The sequence below is a fragment of the Struthio camelus genome, chromosome 11 (assembly GCF_040807025.1).
Source record: "Struthio camelus isolate bStrCam1 chromosome 11, bStrCam1.hap1, whole genome shotgun sequence".
NCBI classification, from domain to species: domain Eukaryota; kingdom Metazoa; phylum Chordata; class Aves; order Struthioniformes; family Struthionidae; genus Struthio; species Struthio camelus.
The window spans coordinates 29511532-29531874 of NC_090952.1; the positions used below are offsets into that span (position 1 = coordinate 29511532).

General features: G+C 38.2%; 2 protein-coding genes across 18 annotated transcripts in view; one reads left to right on the forward strand and one right to left on the reverse strand.

Annotated features, from left to right (window-relative positions):
- The window catches only part of LAS1L (LAS1 like ribosome biogenesis factor), a 33662-nt gene extending 25637 nt beyond the window's left edge, over positions 1–8025 (forward strand). For 2 of the 3 annotated variants that reach the window (XM_068957246.1, XM_068957248.1), the window contains exon 13: positions 7221–8025. In XM_068957246.1, coding sequence (XP_068813347.1) covers positions 7221–7311 — 91 coding nt within the window. In that variant the 3' untranslated portion in view covers positions 7312–8025. The other variant, XM_068957247.1, reaches the window with a different exon arrangement.
- ZC3H12B (zinc finger CCCH-type containing 12B) overlaps positions 7387–20343 on the reverse strand; it is an 83876-nt gene continuing 70919 nt past the window's right edge. For all 15 annotated transcript variants that reach the window (XM_068957240.1, XM_068957237.1, XM_068957236.1 and 12 more), the window contains 4 exons: positions 17874–18013; positions 16898–17132; positions 16704–16810; positions 7387–16137 (listed from right to left, as the gene is read on the reverse strand). In XM_068957240.1, coding sequence (XP_068813341.1) covers positions 14720–16137; positions 16704–16810; positions 16898–17132; positions 17874–18013 — 1900 coding nt within the window. In that variant the 3' untranslated portion in view covers positions 7387–14719. The remainder of the gene's footprint in view (positions 16138–16703; positions 16811–16897; positions 17133–17873; positions 18014–20343) is intronic.

Sequence of the window (20343 nt, forward strand, 5' to 3'; positions counted from 1 at the left end):
TCCTGTTTAGTTCTGTAATAGTTTGACCAAAATATCTGCTAACTGTTCTTTTCTCATTCATTTGTCAAGTAACGTGTGTATTTGGAAGGACCTTTACAGCGCTGATGTAACAGGGTAATAGTCTGCTCTTTGAACTGTGCCGATAACTTTCACTGTTGTCTGATGCTGTTAGTAAGATACAGTCTGCTAATCACCTAAGAGTTACTGACCCCTGGGAGTGCAGAATTTTTAAAACCAACTCTACTGAGAGTTGGTGCAGAATCTGCCTGATGGAACACTGAGCTGAAAAACTTTAACTGCAAGGCCACAGTTCTTCCCATTAAAGCACTAAGGACTACAAACCAGGAGACATAGCTAAAGGTATTCTCTCTCTCATATTTTCACTGCCTGACCTTGGACAAGTCATTTAGCCTCACCCAGTGTTATTTATCCCAGACTAGTTAATTCTCAGTGGGAAGGGACTCTTTCTAGAAGACACAGTGTTTGCTGAAGGACTTTGAGGTGTATTAGTGGGAAAGCCTAGAGATGAGGAGAGAAGGTAGCCACAGGAAGTGGTTGATTACAGACTGCTTTCATAACACCAGAAGAAGGAGTTGGCCGTATGTAATACGGGTGATGAATGTGCTTAGAGTTTGGCATCAGTGAATGCAAATGTGTATCTCTTCTGTAAAGTTGAGGTGGAAACTATAGAAGCTTCCTGAGTAAGGTCATTGTCATTGTAGCCCCAGTCATTCATACTGTGGTTAATCCAAAAAGAGTGGAATCGTCTTTTCTCCTCGCTATCTTTCCTCTTCCTGCTTGCTTGTATTGCATTAGTGCGCTTGCACCCTTGAAGGACCCAGTCATAAGTTATTGCTACCTAGCGTTGCTGCGACAACTCCCGAGTATCGTAGTAAGCTACTTCACAAAGCTGTTAACAGTCATCCTTCCAAGCTGAAGGAACGTAGCCAGGGTTCATAGTTCTGCATTTGTCTCCTTCATCTTTTTCCTGTCATCAAGGCTAATTGAGAGCTGCTGTTTGTAACTGTAGCTGTTATACAAGCCGTTCCCATTTATTTCTACGAATGAGCCTTCTGCACTATCTGAAAGATAAATGCAGTGGCACCAGTGGCAATCAGAAAGATAGTTTCTCTAGTGCTCTTTGAGGAAGCCAACTCGTAATGTTATCATCCTCGCTCCTGCTCTTTCTGAAAGGAACTATTGCTTGGGTTATGCTCTGTCCCTTATGAGATACTGCTGCTAAGCTATTTGGAAGTTATTAGCACAGCCTCAGCAGACTTGAAAACTGAGTTTCTATTAATTAGGCCTCAGATCCTCAATCACAGTATGTTGGCATCGCCCAGTGACTTTTTCAGAGTTGTTGTGATTCAAGTTGCAGATCTGAACTCACTGAAGAAATACGGTTGTCATGGAAATGATGGTAGGTAGCATTTTTAGAAAGCTGTAGTTGGATCTTCTCTGTTACCAAGTGAAACTTATCCATTTAAGCCATCCCTCTGAAGACTTCTTAATAGGGTCATTATTTCACCTTTGAAGTCAAAGGTTCTCAAGTGCTGTTAGCTGCCAAGTCAATTTTGTCACATACGCTGTAGTGGATGGACTTACATGTATTTGCCACCAAGGAACGCTTCAAAATATAAATAAAGTGTAGTTTGTTTCTTAAACACTTGACAGAGTAACTTTTTAATCAGTGTAGTTGATGGACTGTCTAGTGGTTTCCAAAACTAGATATGAATAACAGTGACAGTAATGCAGACTGGGGTGCTGCAGTGGGAAATGCCCTTGCATATATTCATATTTTCGCCTATTCAATTGTCTTCAGATTTGTGTCTAGTTCTGAAGAGCAAGGTTTCCATTCTCTTTCTTCTATCATGTTGGAATAAGGCAAATTCTTGGAATCTGCAGATCTGCTTTCAGTTTGTAAAGCCCCGGCATCCTCACCCCAGTCACAAAGGACTGCTTGATTTCAGAGACTTTAAACGTAAAGCTGCTCAACTTAATGTTTAGGTAGGTGAATCGCTGCTAAGAATAAGGAGCTGCAGCAGAATTCTAATTAGCTACAGTAATGAGTACCATTCAGCATCTAGCCAGCAGGCTCTGACACCATTCAGCATCTAGCCAGCAGGCTCTGACAAGAGAGAGGTTGGGGGGGGGGGGGTGGTTCTTAATTCATGCCTCACTGGCTTAGTGGATTTTGCTATGCGCAATAGATGGAATCGTCGTTATGGAATGTGTAAAGAAATGCATATGGAGTAATGTGATTCACTGTTCCAGCTTGTTCATGACCTGCTACTCGATGCCAGCTGAAGCATGTAGCCTTTCTGACTTGTGTGTTGTAGGCGTCGGGTGTTATGTAATCCCAGTATATTTCTTGGAGTAGTGGCTGTATGCTGTTTCTAGAGTAGTAGGAATTAAAAATCATCTAAGGATTTCAGGTTCTGCTCTGCAAACAAAGGAATTCCTCTAAGTACAAACTCTGTCAGACCACTGATTTAGATGTTTTTGTGCTGTCTTCTGAAGCACATGATTCTGGCTACTCTGAGAGCAAACAGAGGAGTGGTGAGATAGTGGGTTTGATTTCATTGTGCAACTTTTATTCACTTAACTGTATTTGGAGCAAAAATAACAGATGCGTCCTTTTTTTTTTTTTTTTTTTTTTTAAAGGACAGTCATTTCTTTACTGGCTTTAGAATTGAAGTTCATTCAACCTGTGAATCTAAGATTGACTAGGAAAAAAACCCCATATTTTAAAATGTATTTTTTTTTCATTAAATGGTAGAGTTCACATGGATGTATCCCTTTGAGTTAATGGGTATTGCACTGCCCTTCCCTGGTGAGTGACAGCTCTTTGCAGACCTGCCAGCTAGTTTCCTTCCCTTATCAGTAGTACTAGAGTCCTTTGGAGGAAAAAGCCTGGACTGTATTCTGAAATATGATTTAGTCATGGTGAGAAACAATTTTATATAGTCTGCAGATTAAAAAGCTGCTAGCCAGGTATGGAGGTTTTGGCACTTCGTTTTTCAGACTCTGAAATAAGCCAGCAGGTGTTTCTTTCCCCTCTGTCCCGAATAATTGCTTTCCGTGTGGCCAGAGGTGCGGAGAGGAACAATTACAAGAGCTTCCTCCATGCTCAGCCAAGGAGATGGATTTATTTTTCTCTTCATACAGTGCTTTCTGCTTCCAGTTGGCTGTAGTTTGAACTAATGGTGAGTGTAACATGTCATGCAGCTCATATTACTAGAAAATACCCTCATAGAGAATAAAAAAGCAGATACAAGGCCAAAAATAGCAAGTGTTTCTCTATCCCTTTGTGTGGGTGAAAGGAAGGGGCAGAGGGTTTCTGCTACTCAGATCACAATCTGGCAGGAGGCCAAGGAAGAAAGCTGGGAAAGAAACATAAGGGAGAACTGCTAAAGCAAATGAAAAGGAGCAGAACCTGGTTTATTCTCATGGCTGGGCCTGGAAACAATCTAGGCTTCAGCAGTACTATCACAGGAATAATTTGTTCATTCTTCTTTTTCCCCTTGCATAGCAGCTTCTCCTTCTGCCAAAGGCCACGTGGCATCTGGAAGGTTGTCTGACTTGCCAGGAGATAGGGGAGCAGAACGGTTTCTTGGCTACTTCTCGTATGTTCTTCTATTTGGAAACCTTGTTCTTTGTCTTGCAGCAACATGGATTTCTGCTTCCCCTTCAAAAGGGGTTTGTTTGGATTCTTCCAAAAGGAGTGTTTGCTATTTTTACTACTTTAGTACTGCCCTCCAGCTTCTCTGTCTACAGAGACCTGTTCTGTCAAGTTCAGCGTAGGGTAACCACAGTATGGTACAAGAGACTGAAAATTTGATTTCATTGGAAATCAAATTGGAATTCCAATTTACATTGGAAAGATGCTGAAAGATGCTTAGGAAAAGCATCTGCAACATAAGTAATGAGATACATCTCTTTTACAAAGGAATAGCCATCTTTACTTTTCCTTCTGGCTTAACAAACCTACAGCCAATCAAGGTAATGAACTGCAGACAGAGTTTCCTGGAGCACAGTTACATAAATTAATTTGGTAAAAGGACTTTGGAACAAGTCATGTAACAGAACCACAATCTGTTGTTGCAGACCTAATTCACCAGGTGTGCAGCTGGCAAAGTAATGTCTTGGTAATCTTACAAATGTGTTTCATCTATGATGTTTGTCTAACATCTGCCTGAATTCTGCCTACCCTGTTTGAGGTCTTCTGCTTCTAATGAGTCTGTAAAAAAAGCTTACTTTCCTAGATGTGCTAGGAAAAATATGTTTCAGCTGACAACCTCCCTTCCCTTTTAAAGATGAACCAATCTTTAGAGACAATCAAGAGCCTTTCTCAACTCCCACGTTTCACACTTTCTGTTTCTGTTGTTGTTTTCTGGAGGTTCAAGAAATTGGAGAACGTGCCTTCCCTGAGCTTAAAGACTAAATCAACAACCTAGCTGTCCGCAGATTTTCTCCCACCAGATTGTTGGATCAGGTCCTGTTTTGTTCTTTCCCTGCTCCTGTTTCTCTGTCCACCATTTGCCACACAGCTTGGTCCCTTGTGGAACCTTTTGCACAGTTTCTCTGGTTTACCATCAGATCTTCCCAAAGACAAGCGTGCTTTTCCTAAAAACAGAATAGCCTGAATCTCAGAGAAGCAAAATAGTTCCAAAAGAGCGGAATCCAGTCCAAACCAGTGAATTTTGAGCCTGTAGTCCATTATCATATATTTAGCTGTCTGTGCAGATATACAACTGGAAAAAATTAGTAACAAGCAAGTAGTTGTGGAACAAAGTAGCTCTGATCATTCAACGAGCACTTTCTCCCTTGAATCTCAAGTAATAAAATGTTGTTACCCTGCTTGACAGTAGTCTAGTTTCATCCCTCCTGAAAAAAGCAGTTAATCTACTGTGATGAGCTTACTCTTGACACACTTTCTGCAGTACATTTGAGGTGGAGAATGTCAGTGTCTGTCTCCAGAATCTCTGTCCTGGGGATGACAGCAGGTCTGCGAAGTCATGAGTGATGAGGAGAGTACATGACTGGGTAGGAAAGATGACCTTGTTAGCAAGCTGAATTCTGGGTAATTCCCATCAGCTAGAGAAAAAGTGTCTGATCATTGCACTGAATGAGGTAGCTCTGATCTTTCTGTGTTGGCTTTATCTGCAAGGCTCCTGGCAGTGTTTCATCTGAAAAGGGAGTGACTGGGAGGTATTTTGACCTTAGGAGGAGAAAGTATCCGTCTCTGAGGAGCTCTGAGCAGCAGCCTCTGCTTTATTGCTAGTGATTCCTGGACTGATCATCTGGAAAAGGCATTGAGCTTTTCAGTGTATAACTTCAAGTTGCTGTAAATCAAGCTTCCCAGATATCTTAGAACTTGTTTGCAGAAATGGTTTTCTGTCCTCAGAGGTTTTGCTTTTGTTTTAACGTGGGACATAAGTTCCTGTGATGCTTGGATGCTTTGGAAAAGCCTTCAGTTTCCTTCCTCCCTGGTCCCAAAAGGTTGTATTCTTTGGTGGATCTTCTAGTGCGTGATGTGCTGTGTTGTCAAAGTTCATGCTTAGGGTTGCTGTGGCAGCCTCTGAAGCTTTGAATAGCTGCTGTCATCCTCAGACAGATATTTCTTTTTTGTGTATAAGCAATGTGTCTTTTGTTTACTACCGGTGTCAGTTTTATTTTACAACAGGGACAAACTTTGGGGTAGGCAATGACCACTTGGAGAGTTTTCTGAGGGTGTAGTTGCTGACATGCAGTTGCTTCAGGGGTTGCACCAAAAGGTTGCATTGACATTTCAGAAATGGGATTCATCATCTAATGGCCATGGATATTGATTGAATTTCATTGTCCTAAGGATGACATGTGTGAGCAGGTAAGGGGGACAGCAATATGTGCTGAAGGGTGAAGATAGTGGGCGGGCAGAGAATACATTCTTGTTCTGGAGGAGCCTCAACTGTAGCTAGGACTACATGAGCATAAGGATTAGAGAGCATAAACTTGCAAAAGACAACCAAATTTTCCCTTTTTCTTCACAAATATCAGACACTAGGTTTCAAGTGGATCTTTTAAAGACATTTTATTGTTAAAATTTAGCTCATTCACCTTTCCCAGTCTCTTAAAATGAATACAAGTGATAAAACATCCCCTTAGCTGATGACCTGCTTACCACATGGCAGTGCTTTAAGTTCCTTCACATATTAAAGCTTTGGATAAGGAATGGTTCACCTGTGTTCTCCAACTTTTCTTTCAGCCTTGTGTTCAGCAGTGCTTTATGTCTTGGAACACTGTATAAAAGCTTATTGTTCCTTTGAGTGCCATGTTAGTCATGTTAATGTGTTGTTGCTTGGGGGAATCTCCCAGGCCTCAACCCTAACTCCGTAACTTCTGCTGTGGAAAGGGGTTTTATGCCTGTTTGAGAGTAAGTCACCTTCTATATTTAGAAATGACAGCATGCTGTGAGTGTCACCAAACAATAACTTCCTTTAAACTCTGTATAAACATTTTCTGTGACTACCTCTTTCTAAGAGCCATAGGAATGGCTAGTTTCTGTGTGCCAGGTGCTGCATGCTCTCTGATCCAGGCATTAGCATTCTGGGGCTGAGGCAGTCCTGGCAAGGACTAGTTTGGAGCTTGAAGGCTTTTTGCCTTAATGGGAAAAATGACCTTGTCATGACAAAGGTGATATAATGTGTGTGCAAAGAGAGGAGAAGATTCCTCGGACTACTCAGGAGTGCTGCTGCTCCTGCTCAGCAGGGGTGTGGGGGGGGTGTTACTAAGAACTTGGGCACAGCATGGGGGGGACCAAATCAGGCAGAAGTGTGCCTATACATATTGTGCAATGCTTACAGTTCATGGTAGTCAGGTTTCAGGTCAGTGTTAGCATTGCGGTATTAGCATTTTACCTAATTAGCTAGTATTCCTAGTTGCAAACGATAGTTCAGGTGAAAACTGTTGTGTGCTTATTTCTGAAGTCGTGTTTCCCTAGCAAATGTTTGTAGCTGCTAATCTTTCCTTCCTGTTTCCCCCTCTTGAATGAACTGATGAACAATCTGGGAGCTAAATGTCCAGAGCTAAAAGTGAGAAATGGCATTTTGTTTTGGAAATAAAAAAACCCCATTACAACTTCCTTAATGAAGTTTAGAGTGCTGCAAAATTACTTTGGTTATGTAAGCTTCTAAATCAGTTTGATGCTTATATGTGGCTTATTTTTCTTCCTTTCACAGCTCTGCAGAATTAAATATCCCTGTGACAGGAGGATTGTTATGGACCCAGAATGATTTCCATAAAATAAAAAGTGGCCTTCAGCTTTTCTAAGACAGCAGATTGTCCTGCAGCTTTCAGTATTGCACAAGATAAGTGACATGGAAGAATTAGTATTAATGATATGGAAATAGCCACTCCAGGACCTTTTTTTTTTTTTTTTTTTTTTTGCATAAAGATTTACTAATTTTGAATTTTGACCATGTAAATTTTACTTTATAAAGGAGTTGAATTTTAAGTTCCATGAATAGTCATCACTGTCTGCTTAACCACTAGCATGAACTTTTAGCTCTAGCTGATGTTTTTGAAATAAAGTTAGTATATATTGAAATCCTTCAGCATTTTTTTCTTACAGTTAATGAACACACTTGACTGAAGGAAAAAAACCTTCTTCCTAGATCCTGTTTTTCCTTTTTCACTCACATATTCTGAAAAATATCCTCTGGTCTTCATACTGAGCCCTTCTCTTTCAGTGAAGCTAATATAGTCATGTATGAGTTTGGATTATTTTGCCATAATAGTCATCTAGCTAGGATTTAATGTGAAGTTTCAGGGACAAAGCCTAGCTGTAGCATCGCTGAATAATCAATTTCAGATGCAGTTCAGTGCATAAACATCTTGGTGTTTTTTTTTTTTTTCCCTTCATGAGCAATGTTCTCAAGTGATACTCTTGAGGCCACTACTGTCTCTTTTTAACTAAAATTTTCTGCTTGCTGTTGTTCTTATTCATGCTTTCACTGAGATCAATAAATAATATTATGATTGTTACTGGGAGCTACTGTGATTATTGCAGAAATGGGCTGAGTACCTTGTTGAAAAGTTGGAGAGAAAAAGGACTTAGAGCTAGCATTTGCTAAATGCTGTTTTCTTTGGCTATATTAAAGGTACGTGGAACTTCGAGGCTTCTGCAACTACCTGGTGAAAAATTGGGAGCTTAAGTGTATATTTATTTCAAGACTTCTCAGTAAGAATTTGTTGGAGTGTATCCATTAGACTGGAAGACTGAGCCTTTCTCTGAATCAGGCTAGTGGGAATTTGCAGTATTTAAAAACAAAGCAGAAACAGCCTTTGAAAATGTCAGTGCAGCATTGTGAAATTGGATCTTTTTAGTTCTTTAGAGCTACTGCTGACATTATATGCTAATATTCTGTAGAAAGAGAGATGGCAAAACAACAACTTTAGCAGTACACTGGATAGGATTAAATTGCAAGTTTAGAACAAAAGCCTCATGGAAGCCTTAGGCTGGCTTAGCTACACATCCATAATGTAAATTTTTTTTTTTCTTTATTGTAATTTTTGTCATCCTATCCTACTGTGGTCACTGTCTTTTCAGCAGACAGCCAAAAATTGTTTAAAAGGGAAAGTACATTGTATGTTCCTTCTGCAGAAACAAGCAGTGCTGATTCTACACAATGCAGAGGAAAGCAAACTTCACTTCCTGTTAGAATAGGCTGGGGTGTTTTTTTGTAAGCCCTTCCCTTTTTCGATTAGTATTTTTACCAAGTAGTTCTTCAAGCCTATTTAGGAAGTTTTCAGTGAAGAAGAATCATCTTCTGGGTGGGAAAAAGGAAATGCAGTTTTGATGGAGTCCTAAAATACTTGATTTATCCATTGCATTGGGCAGGACTGCTTGAGACTGCTTTCTCCCTGTAAATTAACTTATTCAGGTCTACCTTACTGTTGGGGGGGGGGGGGGGGAGACACACTCTCCAATAGGAAACTAGAGAAAGGCTATGAGATGGAAGCATGGAAGCTGGGACTGTCTGGAAGACTGCTGGGATAAATCACACTGAGGGAGGAAGCGCGGCCTGGAACTGCTGTGTTGTCTGTAGCCCCCTCTAGCTTTTAAATTGCTTTTCAATACAAGTGGCTGGGGGGACCATTTACGATACTTTGGTCTATGCAAGTCTGTCTTTTAATATTTTGTTCCCTGAATCCTAAAGGCAGCTACTTTCGCAGAATGAAAAGTGCTTCAGCTCTACTTAATAAAGGTTACAGTTTTGGAGAAGATGATCCTGCAGAATCTAATTGGTACTTTTTTTCAGTAATAGCTGTGAGGACATAAACTAACTATAAAGTGCCTGGGATTTTGAAAATGCAACTTTGTAATACATATATTTGTATGGTCTTTTAAAGAGCCTGGCTCAGGTTACCCTGAAAGCAAACATGGGCATAGTTTTTATCTGAAGCTGCTTCAACAGCTCACTATCATTTAACTTTCATTAACTTTACTTCCCCCCTCCCCCCTCCCAATAAGTCAAAGTGGTTTGAGTCAAAGTAGTAGTAACAAATGAAATTGTATCACTTCCCCCATACTCAGGGAAAGGATTAAAATTTGAACTAGCCCAAGCCAATTCCCCTAAGAGAGAAAGTGCCAAAGAATATTATTCTAACAGAGCAGCAACTCAGTCATACAGCAGGCTTTCTCCTCTGTTTTTTAAAGTAAGACAGAGCCTCTTAGTTTTGGCCTGGTCCGTCACAGATTTAAACACAAATGGAAAAGCAAAGCATTATGTATTAGTTCAGAATCTGAGTATTTTTTCAGTAAATTAGCTAAAAATAGTGACAAATTATTTGGATGGACTGTGACAGTTGTTTTGGACAGAAGAGCTTTTTCAGATTGTCTCCTAAAGAGGCTTACAAAATAAAACGCTAGAAACAATCCAATGGCTCTCAGTTTTATTAAGTAAGCAAATTTTATATATAAAGTATAACATGTTCCAAATAAATAATTGTGCATACCTGTTACAAAGAACAGTTGGGGGGGGGGGGGAAGAGCAGATAATAGCCTATGTTTTCTTTTGGAGTCCTCTCTCAATTCTTCTAGTACATTTACAAGCTTTAAATACAACAGACCAAAATCATAGATGTTATATAATGGTTCTTCAAAGACTAACCAGAAACTTGGGCGAGAATAATTTAAGTGAGCGTTCAATTACATTTTTCCAGTTGAAATATTGTGGGAGATATTCTTACAGTTAATAGGGCTCTGTCCCACATACTGTGGGTGTAAAAGAAGAATATTATAACTGAACACTTACCGTGGTAGTAAGAGTGCTAGATCTATGGTTGGAATAACATAGTACTAATGCTTCAGGTGAACTTTTGGAAGGCAAAGATCGATAATATTTCAACTTTGTGGAACAAAGTCTCACTGAAATGATACATGCCCCTTGTCTTTAGAGTGGAATTTTTAAATATAAGATTGTAGTAAAAGTATGACAGTTGAAATTTTCTTATTTGTGATGTGGTATGCACCACAGGTATACATGCGTGCTACCAGCCAAGTATTTATTTAATTTACTTATTTGGACAGATTCTTTGAGTATTCTGAACGCTGTTAGGCTTATCATTAAGAATTCCAATACACAAAAATGCAGTTTGAGGCAAACTGGTAGTAGAGGTATGTGTATGGGCCTAAGTAGATAGATATTTTGGTGTGTGTTTTTTGGGTGTTTTCTTTTTCTTTCTTTTTTTTTTTAATAAGGGTTCTTGTGTTTGTTCTAAGCAACTGCATGCACACTTTCTATTCTTAAGAGTTTAAATTTAAAACATTTTTACAAAAAGCTAAACAGACAGCCATGCTGGTTAATGAATTACATGCAGCACCAGTTAGAGCATTGCACACTTACTACAGTGATTTACGAACACCAAATACTGGTTTAACATCCATTTTTCACTCATTTTGTCATTGCGACTTACATTATATTTGGGTCAACCAAGAAACCCAAAGAGATTCATAAAAATTTTACAGCAATTGAACAATAATGTTTAATTCTACAAATGAATAAAGCAAACTACTGTAGTGCAATTAAGACAACAACAGGACTAACAGTAGTCAAAAAAAAAAAAAACCTCTATATACAGTCTAATATATTACTAACATGTGATACTTACATAAGAACATTAAATAACTTAGGTTGACAGCCTAGAAAGCATTTGCTTTTGAATCATAACTAATAAACCAAAGGTTATGCACTTTTATATGATAAAGGATGGGAAAATAATACAGCTAAAGTAAAAGACAGTAAATCAGAACTCCCAGCGAAAGCTCTGGCCCACTAAAGTCTACTGTTGAAGTCCTGTTGATTGCAGTAGACCAGGATTTCACCTCTGCACCTTCTTTTTTTTTTTTTTTGGCAGTTTTTCCATCTAGGATTTTGTTGATTTTTTACAGATTTTATTAAAATATAGCTTCTAGAACTGTTCTCTTACAGTTTTAAAAACATATTTAAATATCATGCTCTCAAAAAGAGCATCTATGCACAGTCTTATATTTACAATATAGACAGTTATGATGTGTTAAGATCAGCTCTTCTATGTAAGAAGAAATCTAAGCTTATGTGCTGAAGGTTAATGACTGTCAGTGTTTTGAATTGACTTGTAAACATATCTTAAAACAGATGTGGATGGCTCAATTACCATTTAAACTAGCTGATCAGGAGACACTACATCACATATAAGTTTCATTACTTTGAAGGCGAAATAGACAAGCACACAATTTGCGAACTCTTTCCAGAAGGTTACATTGCCCGTTCTGTAATTCTATGGAGGATAGATGCTCATAGCTTTTTAGAAAAAGACAATTTGCCTTCAACATGCCCTAGATAAATGCTGGATTTGTATTGGTATAACATTCTCATCCTTTGAAAAGGATGTATTCTATGGGCAAGACAAAAGTTACTGAAAACTAAAATGACCAGACAAGTCGTACAAAAATTAGTATCTCCACAAACCACCCAAAACTTCATACAATAATTTCTGCTCAGGCTTCCAGATTAGAGTACATCATAAACACCTACCAAATCCCTCTTAAAGTAGCTCATCTTTATAATTGTAGAAAAAGGAAACAAACAGTTTTCTACATATAAATATTTAATTCCATGCAAGATGGAAAGTGTGAGTGCACAATAAACTTCATTTTAAACCTAAATAATTTATAAATTAATCTGTTAAGACTAAGGCAGGGTCTACAGCAATTATATTGTTATATTTTAAACACATGCAAATGAGTTGTTAACACCAACATTTTTTTTTTTACATAAAGTTCTAGTGCAAGAATGTATCTGCTTAATAACTAGACTAAAGATAACTTTATGTAATGCTTTGAGGTGTACACACTGTAGCTGTGCACGTTATAAACTGGTTTTGAAAAGTTGTCCTTGTTTGTCTATAAACTATAAGTGCCCATTTTAAATAAAAAGATCCATAATTACCCATGGGCTACTTCCCTGTGACACACGGTGCCACAAACATTTTTGGTGAAAAATGTAATACTGAAGTTAATCTAGAGATGCTTTTTTTTTTTTTTATACACAGTTTTTATACAATCAAGAAAAAGAGATACAATTTGTATCAACAAACAAAAGGTCATTTCTGGTTATTTGAGGCATTGCTCTCAGCTGCTTATACCATGCAAGAGAAGAGAATAAAACTAGTTAGAAATTAAAATTAAAAATGTTGATTAGTAAGAAATGTTTTGAAAATTGGCCGAGAGTTAAATCTGTTTTCTGAAATCACAGAAGTGTCTGAAGATTTATTTTTACCATTAACAAATCAACTAATTAAGAAGTTTAGTTATTTTTAAACAGCAAGTGTGAAGACAGACTCACCCTCAAGCTAATTCAATTTAAATACATAATGACATGGTCATTATGTAATGTAAGAAATTGGAGAGGTACCTGCAGCTATACTAGAATATTTATCATGTGTGAAATGATGTGGTTATCAAACACCAGTACATTAATTATAGCTGCATCTGTAATTGTTTAGATTATCTGACATGGAACACATTTTGTACATGATAAACAGTCCACAAGATATTCTGAATCAAGCCAACCAGTATTACAGTAACACAAGTGGAAGAGATGATGTAATTTTTTTTTTTTTCCCCTCAAACAAACACATAACCAGAAAGCAGCATGCAAGCCATTATCAAAACACCAGAAACAACCCTGACTGCAGCCTCACGTTCCGTGTGTTTCACAGTAAGAAACATTTAGGCAGTGTCACACCTTCTCATGAAGAGACAAAAGGCCATAAACCAGGCCTTCTCAACTTTCATGAAAAAAAACTACAGTAGAAGTCAACAAGTCCTAGCTCGAGACATATCGAGTTAGTAATGGTTTAAAATGTTGAAATATACAGTGGATTCAAAAAAGGGCGTCCAGTCAGTGCAGCTTAAAAAAAACAATAAACGCCTCTTTTGGAGACATTTAGCTACAAAGGTTCCCACCCTGAGCAAGATAACCAGTTGCGCAAACAATGCCACACACAATTTTCTTCTCACCTGTTGCAACAAGAGTTCTAAAAGCTTTCATGAGGCAAATGCACACCTTTGCGTGGATCTCCAGAGCAAAACCAGGAAAGCTTTGCCACAAGCTCAAACTGTAGCATCTCTTTTCAAGAAGCAGCACCCTGCTCCTGCTCAAGTTGAGCTGTGCAGCAATCTTGAATGTTAGTGTCACTCAAATGCCATCCCTGCTCTCAGAAGAAGGGCTGCAGTTACTGCTGACTATCCATGTTAACATCTGTTTCACTCTGCCTGAGGCTGAGTAATCCAATTTACATGAAAATTAACAGTTTTTACCTGTAACCTTTCTATTCTTCCAGAATGGTAGTTGTTTACAGTACAGGTGACAGCCAATTCTGAAGAGGGACGCTACAGTTTTAAATTCCTTTTAGTTTTTTCAGTGGAGCTCACTCCTCCACCCACCTTACTATTTTGGTCCTGATTTGATAATGACTTTGGCTTCCACTGCATTGAGCCAAAGTATTGGATGTCCTAATAGATACTCAAACTCTCAGTGAACAGTTTTAAAATTTAAGAAATATCAACAATATTGACATGTAAAAGCTGAAAAAAGAATAAATCATTTTTGCTTTTACAAAGTGGGTATTTTAATTTTTTTGTCAAGTTTATTTCTTCTTAAATATTTGACATGCCAATAGGCACTGTCACGTGACAAAGCTGAAATCCTAAGGTGATCTGGGACTGCATAGAGCATACTTTGAAAGGCCAATTAGATATTTATTTTGAAATTGAAAGTATACGCTAGTACATGCAATATAATTGCTAACATAATTTTGTATTAACAGCTTCGAGACACTGAACGTGACATTCTAATTCTTAATGATATATCCATGCAGCAAGGTATGCATTTCCTGTGAAATACTATTAAAAATCCCTACATTAAAAAAAAAAAATTAAAATTTACAATGCAATCGGCTCTTATACAGTGCCTAGGCATAGATATATATATTTGTGTGTGTGTGTGTGTGTGTGTGTGTGTGTGTGTGTGTGTGTGTGTGTATATAATAGATGCTTGCTACTGTGTACAGAATTTTATACTAGAATGTTAAAAAAGTATATTTACAATAGATTTGCCCACTTCATCATGTAAGTTTTCCTCCAGTTCCTGTCTGCTGTGTGGTTCATCAGTCTAAAAGAGGCTGTAATGATTTAACGCCCTGTTCTTAATTTGGCAACAATCATAGCTGCCAGCTGTTGTGCATCTGTCATGTGGGGATTCTTCTCCATCACAGAAAGGACAATGCCTGGAGGGAAAATATTGCACAGATTTTTGTATGTTTGATACTGATGTTCCGGGATGATATGTGGTTCCCGTGGCTCACCACATACCCCAATCCAGGGATTCCTCCAGAGTTGCTCCATCTTCTCAGGCATGCTTCTCACCATTACAGGCTCATAACATGGCTGCATGAGGTTGTTGCTCAATGGATAAGAGTGATAAGCATAAGAGTCTGATGCACATGGTAATGGATCCCAACTAGCATGCTGTTCTCGACAGAGAGGTGGTCTTCTCTGCCTTGTTGGGTTACTTTCATAGAGTCGTGAATCAGAAATACTGTCCATTCTTGTCATGACCAAGGCACGGCTTGGTTGTGCAGCTGGATGAACATTTTGAGGCACAGGGTAGTCTCCTGGACAACTGGACCGTGCTCCAACAACTGGATGCTGGGCATGTAGGCCTAAGTGGGAAACTGACTGTTTGCGGAGGGATTGCTTAGGCTCTTCAGTTCCATAACTCTGAACTCTATTTAAGGCTTCGTGGTAACCATGGGAAAAAGGCTGAAGACGATTTTGTGATGAAAGTCTGTGGATCTTCACATTGTCTTCTGGACTGGCATCTGCTACACCCAGATACAAGTCATTGTAAGAGGAATAAGAATCATTACTTGTATGGCTTAAGCGAGTTTCAGGACAGGGACTTGAGTTTCTAGAATACATCCCCTGGTCTGTATCAGCCCCATAATAATCTGTGTTACGCATACTACTTATGCTTAAATTGGAAAAATCACTGAGTAAGGAATAATAGCCGTGGTCCCCTAACGATTCATATTTGGGATACTGCTCCGTATAGCTAACTGAGGTACCGTGGCTATTGGTGACTAGTATAGGAGGATATTGCACACTGGACATGTGTTCCAGTGAGGATTTCTGATGCGTGAACTGTGAGGAACCTGGCACTGGGCTGCTTGCAGAACGAGTATTTAATGCACCAGCTGCATGGCTTTTTGGTGGAGGGAGTGTTGGTACACTTAATGCAGAAACCAGAGATGGGACAGAGCTGGCCTCCGACTTCCGGGCTACTGATAACTTTTCCTCAGGCTCCACAGCTACCGATCTAATGCTTGGATCTGACTGACGCTTTGGGGTAATGCGTTTCACTTCAGAATTGATCTCTCCTTTGGAGCTGGATGGCCCTGTGCCACATTTGGCCAAGGCTCCCTCACTCATAGTTTTCACAGCAGATAATTTGGCACTTATTCGAAGCTCATCCGCTACTGACCTTTGAGGCTGGTTTGCCCGTTCTGGGTGGTAATATTTACATTTGTGCCCATAGGTGCACTTTTTACCTGTAAGAAAAGCGTCTTCAGGTTAAATAAACCAAAATCTAATCGACACCACTAGCTGATATCTTTATATATTTCATTGTTTCTCAATAGTAATGTTTGTATACTGTCACTGTAAGGAGAAATCATACATACAGGCAATCACTGACTGCTACCTGTATCCAGGTACATCACTGCAACAAGGCCAAAGTACCTTTTTTTTTTTTTTTCTTCCCCCTACTGCTCATGATTCAAAGTACCAACAACACACTCAATGCTATATAAAACCAAACATCTCCAACAAAAGGTGTGTAGTTATGAATCTCCCTCCTTGAATACAAACCAGAATAAAATAGCACACAACTCTCAAACCCACAAGGCATTTGGTAATATTTTGAAATATCTGGTTATCTTCAATTTTATGCTATATTGTTTTTATTAATATAACTATGCTTGGTATAAAAAAGGATATAGTTCTTGGATGGCAACAAGAAGAATGGCGTATTTTGCTTTTTAAGTAATGACAAGATGTTAATTGCTTACTTGACCTCCCTTTGAATGCAGCAAGTCCATCTGACTTACACACTTACCGTAAGGACATGGTTGTTTTTTATGTTCAGGAATAACTGGCCTTTTTCTTAAAAAATTTTCAAGGCTTGGACCATGGCGTCCCAGAGGATCATCAGGAGGCATAAACCTAAGGGAAAAGAAACGTGAATTTCAGTTTTTACTGAAGATTCTGAATCAGCAAATTCCCTTAGTTTTAAAGGAAGAAAAAACATACTTGTCATTCACAAAAGAATACATGAGCAGCCGTTCCTCTATGAATTTCTTCCATTCTGGTTTTTCATTCTGAAGATCACGATAGTTGTCATTTGATACAATGATGCCATCCGAGTCAAAAGCAAGTTTTACTATGAAGCGATCATCATAGCAAACGACTCTCCTTCCCTGAACTCTTCGAGATGGGGTAAAAACAAGAATTTTTTCTTTCTCCAATTTACGTAAGATTTCTTGATCTGTAAAATAAGTTTGGTTGAGCAGCTTCTCAAAAGTTTTAAAGGAAAGAAATGCAGCTTTTGGAATACAAAACTTCCTCTTTTCTGACAAAGTGCTGTATAATTATGCTCATAGAAAGTCCTCATTATCACAAAAATACCTAGCTATAAAGTGCCATTAAGTATTTCTGAAGTTTCAAAGCAATTGGCAAATATTCAGCATTTAGGCTTCATAACCACTTCTACTCCTCTCTAAACAACTACGTTCTTTTTCTCACTCTTTCTGAACATGTCAAGAACTCAGTTGTTACCATATTACAATAGCCTTCTTGGTAGCCCAGAGATAAACAGAAGTACTTTCTGTGTGTCAAAACCTATGCTGCCTCTTCAGCACTCAAGGTAACCCTACTAAACGAATCTCTGGCCTGGTAATACTTATTTTATACTAGCCCAGCAAATAAAAATCACTTCTTATATTCTTATATTAATCTCTTTCCTACTGGGAAAATTACAAATACTGCTTCTCAGGGTGCTGAAATGATCCACTAACATTACAAAAAACAGTGTTATTTTTAGATGCAGCTACCCTTACCAGTGAAGCTGTCCTGTGTTTTCAAATGAACAGATGAGTGCTGTGCAACCTCACAGCCATAGCCCAGTATGTAGTGCTCAGAGAAGGATGATATGCTTGTGTCTTGATGCAATACAATTTTTTACCAAGGTGTTAAAAAACAAACAAACAAACAAATCTTGATCTGTTACCTGTAATTGGTGCATCAGGTCGAGACTGCTCTTTTCTCCATGCAGGGACAAACACAGTTATATCTTTATGTCCTTTTTCCAGAAACCAATCAACAGCTAGTTGAATTCCCCGGCAGGAAAATCCTTCTTTATTCCCATGACTGAAAAACATGCAAAAGTGTTTATTAATAGCATTGACAAAAAGTTATTTTGCTTTTTTGTTTGTTTGCTTGATATAGCTGTTATGGTCTAAGAATATGAGGAGAGCAAATTTTGTAAAGACAGGCAAGCATTTTTATTAGACCACCTTACATAACAGGAAAGAGACAATTGTCCAGAACTATTAAAGCCATCAGATTACAAGAACACTGCTACTTAAACACTGGAAACAGTGAAATTTTGCTATCCTAAACATGAAAAAAAGTCAGCTGAAGTACCCTAATGCAAAAGGTTTACCCACTTTCTCACTGTATTAGCTGATCTAACGACAGATACCACCATATCACCTTCCCCACCAAACTGGGCTTACCTTAAGTAGCAACATGAAAACTTAGCTATAACAAAAAGAAATTAATTAATAGTGCTGTCACAGCAGTGCTTTAAACATCGACCTTAAAAATACAAGTTTTGCTAACACTAGGTATGTTTCACTTTTTTTTTTTTTTTTTAATAAGGACTTTTTAAGGAAAAGAAATTACTCAAAGCTGTTCAAAACCAAAAGAAAAAAAGAGTAAATTTTGGTTTCTGAAACACATTGGTGTCTCTACAGTAGCACACAATTCAGATAAAGGGGTTTAAAGCTGCTTTATAACATCACTTCAGTTTAGAAAATGGCATAAGAAGTTTTTGTAAAGAAAAAAAAATTTAAAGGTTTGCTGGAAACTATTTAGAATCTTAATTATGCAATTCACCTCATGGGTGCACCCTTCTTGCTTTGCCAAACATACAGTGAACTGAAGAATGAGTTTTTAAATCCTCTCAGGAATTAGTTCAGCCAAGTCTGAATAATAGGTGAGTACATATATAAGAGAAGAAGGAGAAATTAACTATAATACATGTAATATTTATTCTACATAGCTCTAAGAGAGCCACACAGATCTTCATATTATAGCTGGATTTCATATTTAGATTCAAGCCAACATTTTCTTTGTATGAAAAATATAGTGCATATATACCTGCTGAACCAGGTAACCATACAATAAAAAGAGCATTCTGGTTCTTTTCAACTAATATTGTATCCACCTTAGGGGGGAAAAAAAAAAAAAAAAGAAGAATTGTTGAGTTTGACCTTTTAACTAGCAAAACCCTCATTTATTGGACTACCATTTGTATAACAAAGTGAACTACTTCCAAAATTACATTTGGAGAGAGTAGAATAATAAGCCAAAGTTATGTTCCTTGAGACACACTTTTCAAAGTATTTATTAAAATTTTTTTCTTTCTCCACACAATTGCAATTTTTTAATCAATCATGATAGGTCATAAGCTGCCCAGTTAGTTTGACACCATTTATTTTTTCTGCAGCAACTTCTACGTGAATTTGTAAAGAAAATGAATGGATGTCTTCAAATCAGGCCATCTGTTTCAAAAGGCCCTCTCACTTAGTCACCCGCAATGATGTGCTAGGGAGTGGGATCCTCACCTGTGAGGGGGACTGAGCAGTCAGGGGAAGTCCCAGGATGCCAGCAGGACAGGGGATGCTGTGCAGAGCAATGACATCCCTTACTTGAGAAACCCCAGGGACCTTGTAGGCAGGTCAGAAAACACAGGAGAAGACCCATCTACAACAGCCCTGCAGTGCAAAGGGCAGTCCACGGTCAGCTGTAACTAAGGAAGCTTTGTGGCCCTATATAATGCTAGGAACTTCTCTCACTACTAAAACCTGCTGGCTGTACACAAAGTAGTTTCCAGCTACTGTACTGTCCTGTCTCAAGCTGTTAGTTCTGCATAGTATCACCAAAAATTGTTTACTTCAAGGAAAATTCGGCCTTGAAAATGGAAATGGTTCTTAAGTTACATATGCACATTTCACCATAAAGGCAAAGCCTATGTTGTCATCAACAATGACTGCAGTATTTTTAAAGGTGAGAAGTATATTGTCCCTGCACTTTTTAGGCGGTCTCAGTCTGCACAGCAGATGCTGCATGATCAAGACACGTTTGAATCTTACTAAAATTGTCTTTAGCAAAGGAATCAAATTATTCTATGGATTACCATTCCAAATTTTACTCTAATATTCTTATTACTGGATAAAAACATCACAGATTACTAGAATTCTAGGAAGATGCATGCTCTTTCTGGACTCAAAGTATCAGATAAAATAGCACTGAAACAGACCAAAAATATATAGATTTTAATACCAACGGTATAACTAAGGCCTATGAATCACCAACATAGTCCAAAGCCTTGCAACTTAAATTAATAATTAATATAGAAGCAACAAATACATATATACATAGATAGATAAAGACATATATGTGATGTTGCTTTA